Genomic DNA, 14,861 nt, shown 5'->3' with positions numbered 1-14,861 from the left:
CTAATTTGTATGCAAGCGCGGAGAAGTTCTCGTCAAGTTTCACTATCGCATTGCCTGCGTGTAATTCCGTTTTAGCATGCATCAACGTCGAAATAGTATTCGTACATGTAATACGTAGGCATGCGCCTACTTGCACCTCATGTATACACAATTCTTATGCATTCACGCGTGTTAGACTGGGGAGTGATGGTATTACATATTTTACATCTACATCCCCCCCCCCCGTCCCGTCCCTAATTACAGTTTCCTAAATCGAAGGCACGACCGTTCGTTAAAGTGATAGTCGAAGGTATACTGTGTGCAGGTATGCATGCACGTCGTAGGCGTGGACCAGGTACACGTACACGTGCTTATTATACGTGTGGACGAATCTACGTACTGCAAGTATTGCAGCTCAGGTTGTATGCATGAGCTGTATTGTCCCTGCTGCAGAGACCCTACGATATTCAAGTACCGTTATACCCATTTTGTACACTTTCGTAGTTGGGTACTAGGTTTAGGTATACGTGTAGTTCACGTCAAGTTATTTGTCGCAATTTTATAACGCTCGGCTGAAACCTCACGTGTAATAATACATCGTAAAAATACACAAAAGTCACGAATTGCGGAACGTAGAAACGATGTCAAAATTTTTTTATTTCTTTATTTTTTTTATATCAGAATTGGTAAGAAGAGTTACGATTAATATTCTCTCGTGGAATTTCCTGTATATCTGACCCTGGAACAAATTATGTCATTCGCACGTGCGTATGTTGCGTAGTAGTACAAACGTGCAAAGCACTGAAGTGGTATGTACGATAGCTGTAACGCTATCTATAAGCAGGATTGTTATCTCGAGAATTCAAAGTACTTACATTGTGCTCCTTTATACGAAGTGCATACTAGATCAGGTTGGATCGGGTAAGGCAGTGTAAGATTCTTTCACTTTTTTACGGTTACATGGAATCGGCAGTTACACTCAATGCAAAGCCTCGAATTCCCGTATATATCTATGCATTCAGGGTGTGTTATACTTTGTGGTGGATCACCGACGCGACGCTTTGATATCGCGATGCATTCTATGCAAATATCGTGTTTTTCCGTCTGTCGCCGCATTACGATCTCTTTTCATGAATTCCTCAACGCTCTTTTTCAGCATTCTTGTTTCACGTATCGGCATTACATGACGTACCCAACAAATGTCGCTGTAGCCTTTAATTCAGCTGTAGCTTAGTTGATACTTTAACCAGATTATTGCATTGCACAGTCTGTTATTATCATAATCGAATAACAACTTGTACGTATTAACCATCATATTTTTTCGAGTTTTTACAAAACTTGCTTTGCAGTGTCGAGGCCTTGTCAAGAGACATTTTAACTTCAATACACCTGGTGTCTGTTCTCGTATCTGCACCACTTGACACAAATTGACTTCCCGTAACGCCCATGCAAAACATAAGACAGGCACCTATCGCTTAAACCTGACTTTTGCCTACACATATGTATGTATGTATATAAACAGTGCCGAACGTCTTTCCGCTTTCCTTTTAAATTATACATAGCTAACTACGACGCAAACTATACGCAGTTTCTTTCCACGATGTTGTAGTAGTCTCGGTTGTTATCTTTCCGGTACGATGCTTGTGTGCTCATCCAGTCGTATGAACTTTTTCATCTACCATGTCGGTGAAATTGTTATTTTTCTATTTCACCTGTGCCTTAAGAAGATGCCCTGGTCGATTTCGACGTTGTCGTATACATCTCCAAATATCCAAGTCCACGTTTCGCAAACGTGATAAAGCGCTTAAAACAGTGCTATTCTGTATGCAATGCTGAACAACAAAACTTCAATACATTTTCATCTAACGAAGAAATCAAGAAGCGGCATATCTGCTTTATACCAATTCACTATGTATTGCGATTTAGTGATAGCAAAAAAATCTTCCTCTGTCACGGTTTTAATCCGCGTAGTATTTGATACTAACGACTTTCCATTCTGAAATCAAGTCTGAAACGAAGGAAAAATTTTTAGCAGTAAGTATTCAATTGCCATTGTAACGTAACTCATACTCGACGCAGGATTTTTAACAGGGTTTAAATCTCGGCGGAAAAACTATACGCATAAAAAGTAATTTTAATACTTGCAATGATGTTGCGTACATTTAATAGGTGCGAGATAGTAAACTTGTAACGAACAATAAAGCGAAGATGCACTTTGTCTACATTCTGGTTAAACCGTGTGTTTCAATACTATAGACGCCAATTTCAATCCTGTTTACCGGATCTCAACACCGTGTATGGCTTTGCTGTAAATTTCATGTAACTTTGGAGTGGAGTGTTCAACTGCCGGAGATTGTGTATCCTTACTTGGCTACGCGTATGTCACAGAACGCTCGCATGCAGCAGGTTTACCCCGCACACGTGCAGCATGTGAGTTGTGCATACTCAGTGGATCTGGCTGCATTGATTATAAACCTATGCATACGATCACGTTACCACGTCGTATTATAGTAGACATATATATAAAACAACCTTACGCGAAGCAACGATAAGCGATATAAATAATTTAAAAGATCACGCGTTAGCCGGGCATGAAGGCACGCAATGGCAATTCTTGTAATCTTGACGTACAAAGTTGTGCTGCCGTGAGTAAATTTGAGGGTTGTAATATATATAATGTGTATAATATTTTATAAATATGTAATACGACACACCAAACACCGTGTCGACCTTTCTTTTAGCCCTTTCTTGAACGAAAAATGTTGGCATTCAAATTTGAAAGATTCTGTTGCGATTGACAAATGTCAGACCTATTATAGACAGTGAAATAATTGTGTAAGGACTGCGAAATGATTTTTCAACGATTGTAGCATTGAAAAAAATATGCTTTGAATGTAATTTATGCTGTACATAAATTGAATGCAGTATCAAACAACGAAGCAGCTGAATGCGCCGTTGTTATTTGTAGACTCATTGAAAATAGTCTTGATCGTGAGTCTCTGCGATAAATGGTTCAAAAGATGTGCCCGAAAACTGGCGAAATATTGTCGCATTTGTCTCATTGTCGTGGCGATTAATTTTATGATTTTTTAATCGTGCTTTTAAAGTTCCTGAGTTGTTAATCAGTCGAAACACCTGGCTACAAATCTATTCTGTAATAAGTTTATGGTCCCCTAGAATTCCAGAAAAAAAACTAATGCTCTTTTGAATATTGTCTAAACTTTGTGACCGGTGTTTTGACGACTAATGATACAGTTGTGCTGATTTTAATAAATAGGTGGCCGAAACCTGTACGAGTCACTGCTCATCTAATATCTCTTGCGAGAATAGATTTTCGGTGTTTCTACAGACGCTGTTTTGTTGAGTGCACTTCATCCATCGAATAGATTTAGTAAACTTAATGAATAGGTATTTATAGTAATAATATCACGAAAAAGGTATTGTTTCATTGAACTTGATAACAGTCAAGCAATATAGATATTTCGTACTACACATTTCTAGGTATATTTTCACTCGTGCAATTTCTTTGCAATATCAAAGCAATTATTCGATTGCTTTTTGTATTTGCAACTAAAGATTGTGTATCCCTGGAAAAACATTTAATCCGACATTCGCTAATAAATTGATTTGGTTGAAAAACTTGAAGTTTCCTCCGGTTGTGAGCACATACTGCAAGAAATCGTAAATGCTGACTTGCTTAATTGCTGTTGCAGGAGGTAGCCGTTCGGAGTGCGCCTTGTTACAGCTTGAATTTAGTATGCTCACTATAAACAATTCTATGGCTCTATGCCTTGATGCGCATCCGTTTCCTAGCAGAAATGCATATGTAAGAAATTCTATATGGACATTGAGTTACGTAAAAACGATCATACTTGTATCATGTCAGCCAAAACTTTGGATCCCTGTTTTTATATTATTGCTCATTATTGAACCGTTTTATGTAGTCCCCGATTTGTTCTAAACCTATTAGGTTTTTGTCACGTTATACCTTAAAATTATTATTCACCAGTATATTGGACTCGGTATGTGAGGTGTAATTTCGTTGATTTCAGAATATATCGCAGGCTATATCCGAAATGTATAGTGTACCCAATCTCTGCAGGTTCATTAGTATTTATCAACATATACATGCGAAGTATTGAGATTTATATTCAGCGATAACGAAAGATTTTACGAACATAAAATCAATTCTGAGTTATCGGCAAAATGAATCATTCCAATTGTCTCAAAAGGTATCATCCTTATATCTACGCACGTGGTTAAGTAAGATTTAATCTAATCATTACACCTACAGTAAAAATGATACGAGTAGTATTCGACTTTATCAATGATAATTGCCATGGTCAGACAACCGAACAGGTAATTGAAATGTCAACAAACCAAGGAGCCACTTTGATAAGTAATTGTTATCATATCACTTACACTGCAACTCGATTACATAATCTATCTGTAAACATACCTTGCACACTTATCTTACACACTGATTGTGAATATTATACACGTGATAACTGTAACATCATTTGAGACGGAAGCTTGAATTGTTTGCTATCTTGACAGGATTTGAGAAAATTTGTACATTTGATGTTATAGTCGGAATTTACTTATAATTTCTTGAAATTAAGTGATATATATCTTGCGAATCAGGTTTAAACTTTTATGTAAGTGATTATACAGTTCGGTTGAACGTATAAAATGCGTTTGCTTGCAAAATAAACTTCTTTTACAGTCAAAATGACGCTGTGTAATGGCCTCTGCCAACAGTAAGGAAATATCACTCTTTCAAGAGGCGATAACTTTTCAATTTCTTATTCCTATTTGATAGAATATTCGAGAAGATACAATTCTTGTGATCGACAATAATTGCCTCATTATGCTTTGTCAGTTGAATAGTCTGGGCAAAAAGAAGCCAATCGAAAGATTGGCTGAAAAGCGGTTCAAGTGCGTCGAGTATCCTTGAGACTGGCGAGACACTTGCGGGATTCTAAATTTTGTACGAAAGCATACTTGATCGTCCGCCAAGAAACTTGTAAATTTATCATTTGCATGAATATCTACACGCTATGAGAATGCGACCACAGTTATAATTTTACAAAGTCTCAAGGCAGGCTTATAGAAGATCGAAGGTGGAATACAGATAGATGCACTGCCATTGGCGTTATTTCTGTACAAAATAAATTATTCATCATATTACCGTATCACTAGCTGTGACCATGGTTTTATTATTTTGGCCACAAGGTGGCTAGTCCTTTTCATATGCATAGTAAATTTTCGCAACAAAAATGATTTACCCGTAAGTAATCGAAAATTCTTCTCTTTCGCGTTACAGTTTTTACCAGTTTGCTGGTAACTACTTTCGAGGCACCCCAAGACGCTATCAGTTACGACACGGACGATAATTACCGAGAAGCATACTTCAATGGTTCGGCATACCTGAGACTTGCATCAACTGTATCTGTACATCGGCAAACCGGACTGAGTTTTCGAACTTGCGACGGGGGAAGGTTGTTCATTCAACACTTTGGCCCTGACTTCATAAGCCTGGAAGTTACTCCAGAGGGTCTCCTGTTTTTGGCGTCTGTTAATCAGCAACGATACGAAGCCAAGTTGAATGCTAAACTGTTGAACAATGCCTGGCATTACGTGAATTTGTTGTTCCGGCTCGGCAACTTTACCCTCAGCGCTGCCGGACATACACAGGTAACTTATTCAAGTTTTACCTGAAACGGATAGTATAGTAGTGTCCGAATGCTTACATGAGAAATCACTTTCGGAGCCACAGTTCCAGAGGCCATTGGTGTTTTTGGCTGGATCCGTAGAATGGCGACAAAACCCTGCGTGTGGTACTCAAACTGCTAACTGTATAAGTTTTGTTAGATTGTTGTGTGTTAGCTGTTGTTGTATTAGTACATGTGTGAAATCACAATTCATGTTTGACATTGTAACATGCGATTACGTAATCACACGCTAACGAAAGAATTCCGTAGTACATAATTGAAAAAAATATTCTTACTTTCAGGTGATCGCTAATGGTACTTACAACTCGGGTATTCTCAATCTGCCAGACTATAACGATAACGAACCCCTCATAATCGGTGAGGGTTTTAAAGGATGCATATTACAAGGACCTGGTATATTATTCAGACGAAATTCCACTATTAATAGTGGGGCTGTATTTGGAACGTGTCCTTTGGAATCTGCAGGCTGTAAGTTATACTTGTAATTTTTACACCACGCTTGCTGTAAGATGCGAATGGAATATTTTACGCAGTTTGCATACGAATATGTAGTTTTAACTGTGCCATAGAATGCGGATCGTTGTAAATCAAATCAATTTGGATCCTATATTAGTATGAATCAAATTATTTGAATACCTCGTTGGATACAAATTTTGATGTAATGTAAACACTGCAATGGTTGGTAATTTTAGTGAAAGTACTGATACTTCGGCAACTTGATAGAACTCTGATCATAATTTTTAATTTGTTGAAAGTACTTTCGCAGTGTGAAGCCCTTAGTTATTGGATTCTATCAGCACTATTGACACTTTAAATTGTTGAATTGACAACTTGATTAATTCATTTATTTTATATCAAAGCTGTGCACCCTGTTTGCTAGCTACTATTTCCGTCAAACGTTGTGCATAGTCGAGCTAGTGTTGGTTTGTTTTTGCTTCGTTTGATTTGTTCAGTTGTTGTCGCACATTTTTTACCGTCACCATAACTGTGTTTTTAAATGATCAGAAATTAGTAATAAGTTCATATTTTTCCCTAAACAATTTTTATGATTTACAAAATATAATCATGATTTTTGTTCGAACATCAAAATTGTGACCCATAAACATACGTTCAAACTCTATAAATCTCTGAAATTTGTGCTCTTTTCGAATTAATCTCCTTATCCAGGAAGTTAGCACTGGTTTGATGAAAGCAAGCTGTGAAAAAAATCACGGGATAAACGTACGGAACGAAACTATTATACTCACTGAATTTCAGATTCAATAAAATCTGTCTTCTTGGAAGTTATTTTAAACTGCAGTATTCTCTCTCCTCGATTTACGTATTTAGAGATAACACGACCGTACAAACAACATAAATCTTCATATAATCTGAAAGTATGCGAGTATCATATGTTATTTTTTATTGATTCGCCAGTTTTTGAATAACGAACGGGTGTAATAACGATTTAGAAATCAGTATTTTCCATTCCATATCACAGTTACGTCAGACCATTATTCAATTGCATTATCACCTATTCATTCGAATTTTGATGCTACGTCATGTAGGTTAGTTGTGTGGTGTGTGCATGGCATTGCATTATATTACAGGTGGTCCACTAAGCGTCGGTGGCCTAGCGACAGTGACTGTTCCCACATCAGACTTCTGTGACCACGAACCATGCATGATGCATGGAACCTGCGTCTCTCGACAGGATCGCTATGAGTGCCATTGTTTCGCCCGGTACTCTGGCAACAACTGTCAACTCGATAATGGTAGAGTCTGATAACGATCTTTTATTTTTCTATTTCTCTATTCTTTGGAGACAGCTATGCATGGATTTCCATCACTGTAAAAATTCTAACATTATAATATTCAACTCGTAACAGTTTAACTTAGGTCTACCGTCACAAGTGCCAATATTCAATAACAAATCTGTAGTATTTGTAGGATTTATATTTCATCTTATACCTGAAGTTATATGACCAGAGATATCTGAAAAAATGCCCTCAACGAATCTTGATGTTCGGCGTAGCTATCTCCAAGTTCTCATAGATTGTGAACAGGCCGATGGATTAAAACGTGAAGAAAAATTTTTGTTCTCGAGTATAGATTCTTAATTATACTTACACAGATCAACATCATTTATTGCGCTGCCTGAATATTGACGTACAATCTGCCTGTCCTGTTGCTTTAGGCGATGCTTAATTTTTGTATTAACCCAAGCGTGCATGTGTCTGTTGAATATCGATTGCATACTAATATAAATATATATGTTATAGTTGTACAGCAGTAATTAACCGCTTCACAACACATGATTTGAGATGAATCTGGTGCGCCGGAACAAAAAAATATCCAACAATTAAATCTTGAGCTCTTATTAACAAAACAATTAGAAGTATTTCATTTTTCATTCAGTCTAATGGAAATATATATTGGTGTAACCTGTGTGGGTTATTATATCCTATATCCACTTCATTTCCTTTTTAAAACTGTATACATAATTGCAGGTCCGCCATGTGACAGTAATCCTTGCCAAAATGGTGGATCATGTACCGAAGATTCTAGAGGTAATTACAGTTGCACCTGCATCCCAGGATTCACTGGAACTCTTTGTGACTCGCAGCTGGGAGTCAGCCTGTGCGAACGTAATCCATGCGAAAATGATGGAACCTGTTACAATGTAGCAGACGGTGAATACAAGTGCGAATGTAGCTCTGGGTGGACGGGTAAGAATTGTGAAATCAATATCAATGAATGTGCATCGAATCCTTGCAAACACGGAGGTACATGCACTGACAGCATTAATAATTACACCTGTCGATGCGATAGAACAGGGTGAGTGAAAATATTGTGAATATGAAATAAAATGATTAATTATTATTGTCTTATAAACTGTAATCAAACACATACGTAGGGTGAGGTCATTTTTATACCATGATTAAATAACCGATAGCAACTCCATTATATTTCAGATATCGAGGTATCAACTGCGAAATCAACATCGATGAATGCCTGAATAATCCTTGTCTAAATAACGGCAAGTGCTTTGATAACTATGGTGGATACATATGCCAATGTCCTATGGGTTTCGAGGGCCAAAATTGTGAATTAAATTTAAACGAATGTCTGTCCAATCCTTGTACCAACGGAGGTAGTTGTATCGATGAAGTTGGCACTTATCATTGTAACTGTTTGTCTGGATATACTGGCCGACACTGTGAATTACACGGTCTTTGTGAAAACGGAGCTTGTCCACTCAACAGTATTTGCATACCCGACAATCACGGACCGCAGTGTGTATGCAATCCCGGATTTATGGGGATTCCACCAAATTGCACCATTAATTTCTGCGCGAACAATCCATGTTTGAACGGAGGTACCTGCACAAGTAATCAGGATGGATTTAATTGTACATGCCCTATTGAGTGGACGGGTAAGTCGATAATTTAATTATCTATTGAACGTCAGCAACTTGCACAGTTCTCTAAATTTACCCTTTTACTTTTGAGAGAAAAGATTTAGTTGTTACTTGAATGTGGGGCTTCAGAATTACTTACAGTTATGATTGGACTAATTTGCTGATCCGAAATAGCAATTTCCAAACGTACAAATGATTAAATAGAACATCTCTTGCAAAATATTGCGTGCAATGCTTTGGACTTGGGAGAACTCGGATGATCATTGTTCCATAGTACAGAATGACAACAGCAGCAAAATGATTACTGTTTGCACGATTCATTTACCATGTATTACGAAATTTATTTCATTTACTAATGATTATCCTTGCTTTTGTATGTAATGCGCATGCATTGTTTCCTCACTTCATTACATTTTGTGATTTTGTGTTCTGTGTCATGTTTTAATGTTCGCATATTAGGATCATCATGCACAGAACTTATTTCTGATCAGTGCTCGGCATGTCTGAATGGGGGCACCTGCATTGAAACCGCTCGTGGCATTGTTTGTCAATGTCCTAGATTTTGGACAGGACTTCAATGCGAACTACAAATCACCTGTAGAGACATGCCTTGCAAACAAGCATCCGCTTGCCATGATTATGTAAGTATTTCGAGTACATCATCACACACAGCTACGTCTCTTTAAATCTTTATTCACTAAACTATTTCAAAATTACCACAGCTTCTCCGGTTCTCATAAATGTATATGCTATTTTTTCTTCATCTAATTCATCTGCCATTGTGTCTGATCTTGTGACCCGACCAGTAATTGAACGTTAATTTGTAAAGTTTTTTTTTTTTTTTTTGACCAACCGAATTACAACTTCGAGATAATTTACTCAGCTTCCCCTGCCTTACAATTAGTGAAAACACATGAGTAGATTATTCACCGAAAATAATTAATGGTCCTTTAATATTACTGTATTAAGTTACTCGCACGCTTTATCCTTAATATTTACTACTCAGTCAGGAGGCTACTACTGCAGTTGTGAACCTGGATGGACCGGGCCCGAGTGCTCAATTGATTTGGACGAATGTGCGAGTGATCCTTGTCGTAATGGTGCGACTTGCATTGACCAGTTGAATAGTTACTACTGTCAGTGCCTCTCTGGCTATACTGGTAAATTCAACACTTTACGTTGCATCTCGTAATTTATAACTTATTTATCTTTATTTGAAACCAGTAGCCATTATGTTTGAATGTAGTAAAGGTCTGCAGACACTTACTTCATTTTGGAACATGTCAGGTCCATAATATACATATGTTAAATATGTATATGAAGAATTGAATATTGATGTTTGTGATTAAAACGCAATGTGGAATTTTTTCATCCATATATCGCATATTATTTGGCTTGTCGCATACTTAATCATTCATCGGTGTTAGCTGTAAGGTGCATGTCTCGTAACATAATGAACGTCTTCTTAATTTTTCTGAATTTCTTTGTGTGAATGAATATTATTAAAAATTCTGCAGCTTCATGTAGTTGTTCTGATGCTCAGTACTGTATACCTATTTTTGTACTCACATTTTAAACTCAAATTATGGTGTCAATTTGGTTTTTTTGATATTTGAGCTTTTGCTTTAGTTGTCCTAAAATCATTTTTCTCTTTCTTGGTCTAAGCTTACTGTGAAAGTGCAATAAAGTTAATGTGTCAACAGGTAAAAACTGCCATATTCTTGACAAGTGTCTTTCGCAACCTTGCCAAAACGGAGGCATATGCATCAACGAAATTAATGGCTATTCTTGCAATTGTATTCGTGATTTTGTGGGAGAGAATTGCGACCGAGAATATGATGCTTGTGCAATTAATCCCTGTGCGAATAATGGTATTTGTACCCTTGTGGCAAGGTCGAGAACAAATTATGACTGCAAGTGTGCCCCAGGATTCATGGGGAAGACTTGTGATATTGATATTGACGAGTGCATTGGTGCAATATGTCCGGATGACAGGGTCTGTGTTGATGCAATAGATGGTTATGAATGTAGATGCAAAGATGGCTATAGAGGGCCAAACTGTACTTTAATTGTTGATCACTGTGCAAGTAATACATGCAACAACGGTACATGCATCGATTTAAGTGACAAATACGAGTGTGAATGCAATGAAGGATATACAGGCAAGGAAAATTCGTGAACCTGATATATTTTTATCATTCAATTACTGTATTGTGCTGACGATAAGTTAACGAATACAAATCAAGTCCTTATTCGGAAATTCAATTTCAGGAAATTTTTTAAAATCTAAATTAAGCTGTACAAGTATGCCGTACTTTCGAAGTGTCTATTATAAGGTATATGTCACGATATGATTTAGCTTCATACATTATATTATTTAAATTGAAGATTAACCATATTCACAATTGGTAATAGAACGTTATTTGAGCAGAGCACGCATTTTCCAAGTTTCGCTTCATCTGTTATGTTTTTCTGTAGCACATTCTATTTTGCCGGAGGTCTGCAATTGTGGTTGTGTTTTGTATTTTGTCTACTCTTCAAAGAGCATTCAATAACTTTGCCGCTATGTCACTGTAGTTCCACAGTACCGAACCAATGGTAGTTGGGAATTACAGTTGAATATTTCCACAAGAAATATGTTACGCAATAGCTGTTTCCAATGCAATTGCACAAATTTTTGTCGTTATATGTAACTGCAAAGTTAGTGAATAAGTCCATTGATCATGAAATTCGTGTTACTATTACTAATCCATTTTTTTTTTTTGCTAATATCCTTTTTAACCCATATTTTCATTTTGTTTGCTGTTCGATTTCTCATTTTTTTACTAAGGACACAATGAACACTTCAATAATATTATTACTGTGTTGCATTAATAATTAATAACTAAAATTAAAACTACACATGGTCATTACTTTGTGTGCAGCCTCTTCAGATTGATGCAGAACTTATGGGTTGACACTTGAAAAATAATGTAAAAAAAATTTGTTACTCCTTGAAGCGAGTTTTTTATTAGGCGTACCGGAGTAAAGTAACGCACGTCAAAAGATGTATGGTTAATTTTTTTAAAAAGATTTTTTGGTTGCACCACAATTGTCTCTGGAGGGAAAGTCTTTTTTTTATGTTTGAGCTGATAATATGGAATATTTTCATTAACTGTAAGTAAACAGAAACAGAACGATGTGCCCCATTTTGCCATGATGTGTCCTCTATTACCAAGTATGGGTTGACCCCATGTTTAAAATTTTGAGTTACATCAAACTGAAATTCTTGACTTATGGTCAGCACATTATGGTATTGTTTTATACAGTCAATAATTATTATTAATCGGAAAATTTGTCAATTTAGGTACAGCTTGCGATCAAGATGTTGATGAGTGTGCGACATATGGGAACTCCTTGTGCAACAATGGAATTTGTGTAAATACAAATGGAAGTTATGATTGCTTCTGCAGACCAGGTTTTTCGGGAGATCATTGTGACATGGAAATTGACGAATGTTTATGTGGTCCGTGTAAAAATAATGCAACGTGCATTGACCGAATAAATGCATTCGAATGTAGTTGCCAGGACGGTTATGCTGGCAAAACTTGCGAAGTAGACGTGGACGAGTGCTTAAGCAATCCATGCATAAATGGTGCAACTTGTATAGATAATACTGCATTTTACTCTTGCATATGCTCACTCGGTTTTACTGGAAATAATTGTGAAATAAACATTGATGATTGCCAGTCATCACCCTGCTTGAATTACGGTGAATGTATTGATGGTATTAATAATTACACCTGTAATTGCACCGATACTGGATTTGAGGGTGCAAATTGCGAATTCAATATTGACGATTGCCTGTCAGCTCCATGTATGAACGGAGCCAAATGTGTAGATGGTATCCTGTCGTATAACTGTCAGTGTTATGATGGATACACAGGATTAAATTGTGAAAAAGATGTTGATGAATGCGAGAGTTCACCTTGCCAGTTTAATGGTACCTGTCTTGAAAGATCAAACCGGGAATTGTATAAGAGTAACGCATCAACATTACCTGCAATATTCACAAGAAACTTCAGCTATGAAAATGCTAGTGGGTAAGCTATTATTAATATTACCTAGTGCCATAATGATGTCAGTCTGTTCACCATGGGTTACCTAACTTACCTTTTAACAAGTGATAGTAACAAGACACAACAACTAAACAAAATATGTATGTGGATAGTTATAAACTCGCGCTATACCTATGTGTCTTACAAAAACAGGCGGTAGGATATTGTGGTAAACCATAATTAAAATTGATCTTGCGAATCAGTGCAAATTACCGCTGATGCTGAATAAAAGTTAAATGAATGCCAAAATACGGGTTGTATTAATTATTTTCTTTCTATTTTCAGTTACGAATGCATTTGCGTATCTGGTGTAATAGGAAAAAACTGTGAAATTAATATCAATGAATGCGAAAGCAACCCCTGTGTAACTGGTACATGCATGGACCGAATCGGTGGATATAAGTGCGAATGTGATGATGGTTTTGAGGGTACACACTGCCAAACTGACATCGACGAATGTAAAAAGTATACACCATGCGAACATGGTACGTGTTTAGATGGAAAAGCGGACTATTCTTGTATATGTGACCCTGGGTTCGGTGGAAAAAACTGTTCAGTACCATTGATTGGTTGTCAAGGCAATGCATGCCAAAACGGTGGCACATGTTGGCCATACTTGGTCGATGAAACAGAACATAGGTTCAACTGCACTTGTCCCAATGGTTTTCATGGGGAGATGTGTGATATTGTAAGTATATTTGTCAATGAAGTTTGTTTATATTGGAAACATCTCAATGGTTTATAATATAATTTATTTTATTTTCTTATCAAACTCGAGGAATTGGTAAATACCAAAGTGTTTGATTTATAAATTATAAGTACTGTAGTACTTTGCACATGCTACAAGAAAGCATTACACGCAGCATTGTATAACCACTAGACCACACAGATGTATCTCCCTATTTCAAATTTTTTCATACTCCATGAAGTGATTGATAAACTATTGTAGTTAACATAATCAACGAAAGCGGTCAGCATTAGTGTGATTTGCGTAATTCCAAAAATTATTATATTCATATTCTTATTATTAAGTTAAAGCTCTGTTATCAAGCAGACGTTATACTTGTTACCTAATAAAATAAATCTCATTGTTTTGTTTATGTTAGGTAACAACTATGTCATTGAACGGCAAGTCTTACGTACTGGTCAACACAAGCAGAGATGAAGGATATGACATACAATTTCGATTTCGAACAACACTACCTGATGGTCTAATAGCCATGGGTAAAGGTTCCACATTTTACATACTGGAATTAGTTAACGGGAAGTTGAATTTGCATTCCAGTATACTGAACAGGTGGGAGGGTGTTTTCATTGGTACTGGTCTAAATAATTCCGAGTGGCAAAAAGTATTTGTTGCCATCAACACGACGCATATAGTTCTGTCTGCTAATGAAGAACAAACGATTTATCCAATCAATCTGAATGAAGGAAATGCTAGCCACACATCCTTCCCAACTACTTACATTGGCGGCACAATAACTTATCTGAGCAGATTGACTCATGGGCCAGCATTTTTCATTGGCTGCACTGAAGATGTTATCATAAATGGAGAATGGGTATGTACTTTTTAGTTTTCATAGTCATCTTGTCACAAACTCTTTTGCTAACTTCAAGCACACGTGATTCTTGGTGTGAGAATGGGTGCTA

The 14,861-nt window shown here is 36.8% G+C and overlaps 1 protein-coding gene across 6 annotated transcripts in view; it reads left to right on the top strand.

The window, feature by feature from the left end:
- Positions 1–14,861, top strand: part of crb (cell polarity complex component crumbs) — a 36,849-nt gene that overhangs the window by 14,222 nt on the left and 7,766 nt on the right. For 2 of the 6 annotated variants that reach the window (XR_006882337.2, XM_046618704.2), the window contains exons 2-12: positions 5,306–5,676; positions 5,996–6,182; positions 7,304–7,468; positions 8,204–8,531; positions 8,669–9,129; positions 9,574–9,755; positions 10,121–10,274; positions 10,818–11,276; positions 12,461–13,196; positions 13,497–13,899; positions 14,318–14,770. Coding sequence is in view for 5 of the 6 variants with exons in the window: in XM_046618704.2 (XP_046474660.1) it covers positions 5,306–5,676; positions 5,996–6,182; positions 7,304–7,468; positions 8,204–8,531; positions 8,669–9,129; positions 9,574–9,755; positions 10,121–10,274; positions 10,818–11,276; positions 12,461–13,196; positions 13,497–13,899; positions 14,318–14,770 (3,899 nt within the window). In the remaining variant the exon portion in view is untranslated. Of the gene's footprint in view, positions 1–5,305; positions 5,677–5,995; positions 6,183–7,303; positions 7,469–7,643; positions 7,776–8,203; positions 8,532–8,668; positions 9,130–9,573; positions 9,756–10,120; positions 10,275–10,817; positions 11,277–12,460; positions 13,197–13,496; positions 13,900–14,317; positions 14,771–14,861 lie in introns of those variants that run through there. The other 4 variants (XM_046618706.2, XM_046618709.2, XM_046618707.2 and 1 more) reach the window with 4 other exon arrangements.

The sequence above is a fragment of the Neodiprion pinetum genome, chromosome 3 (assembly GCF_021155775.2).
Source record: "Neodiprion pinetum isolate iyNeoPine1 chromosome 3, iyNeoPine1.2, whole genome shotgun sequence".
NCBI lineage: Eukaryota > Metazoa > Arthropoda > Insecta > Hymenoptera > Diprionidae > Neodiprion > Neodiprion pinetum.
Note: the sequence above shows the minus strand (reverse complement) of the source record. Positions and strands in the feature narration are given on the sequence as shown.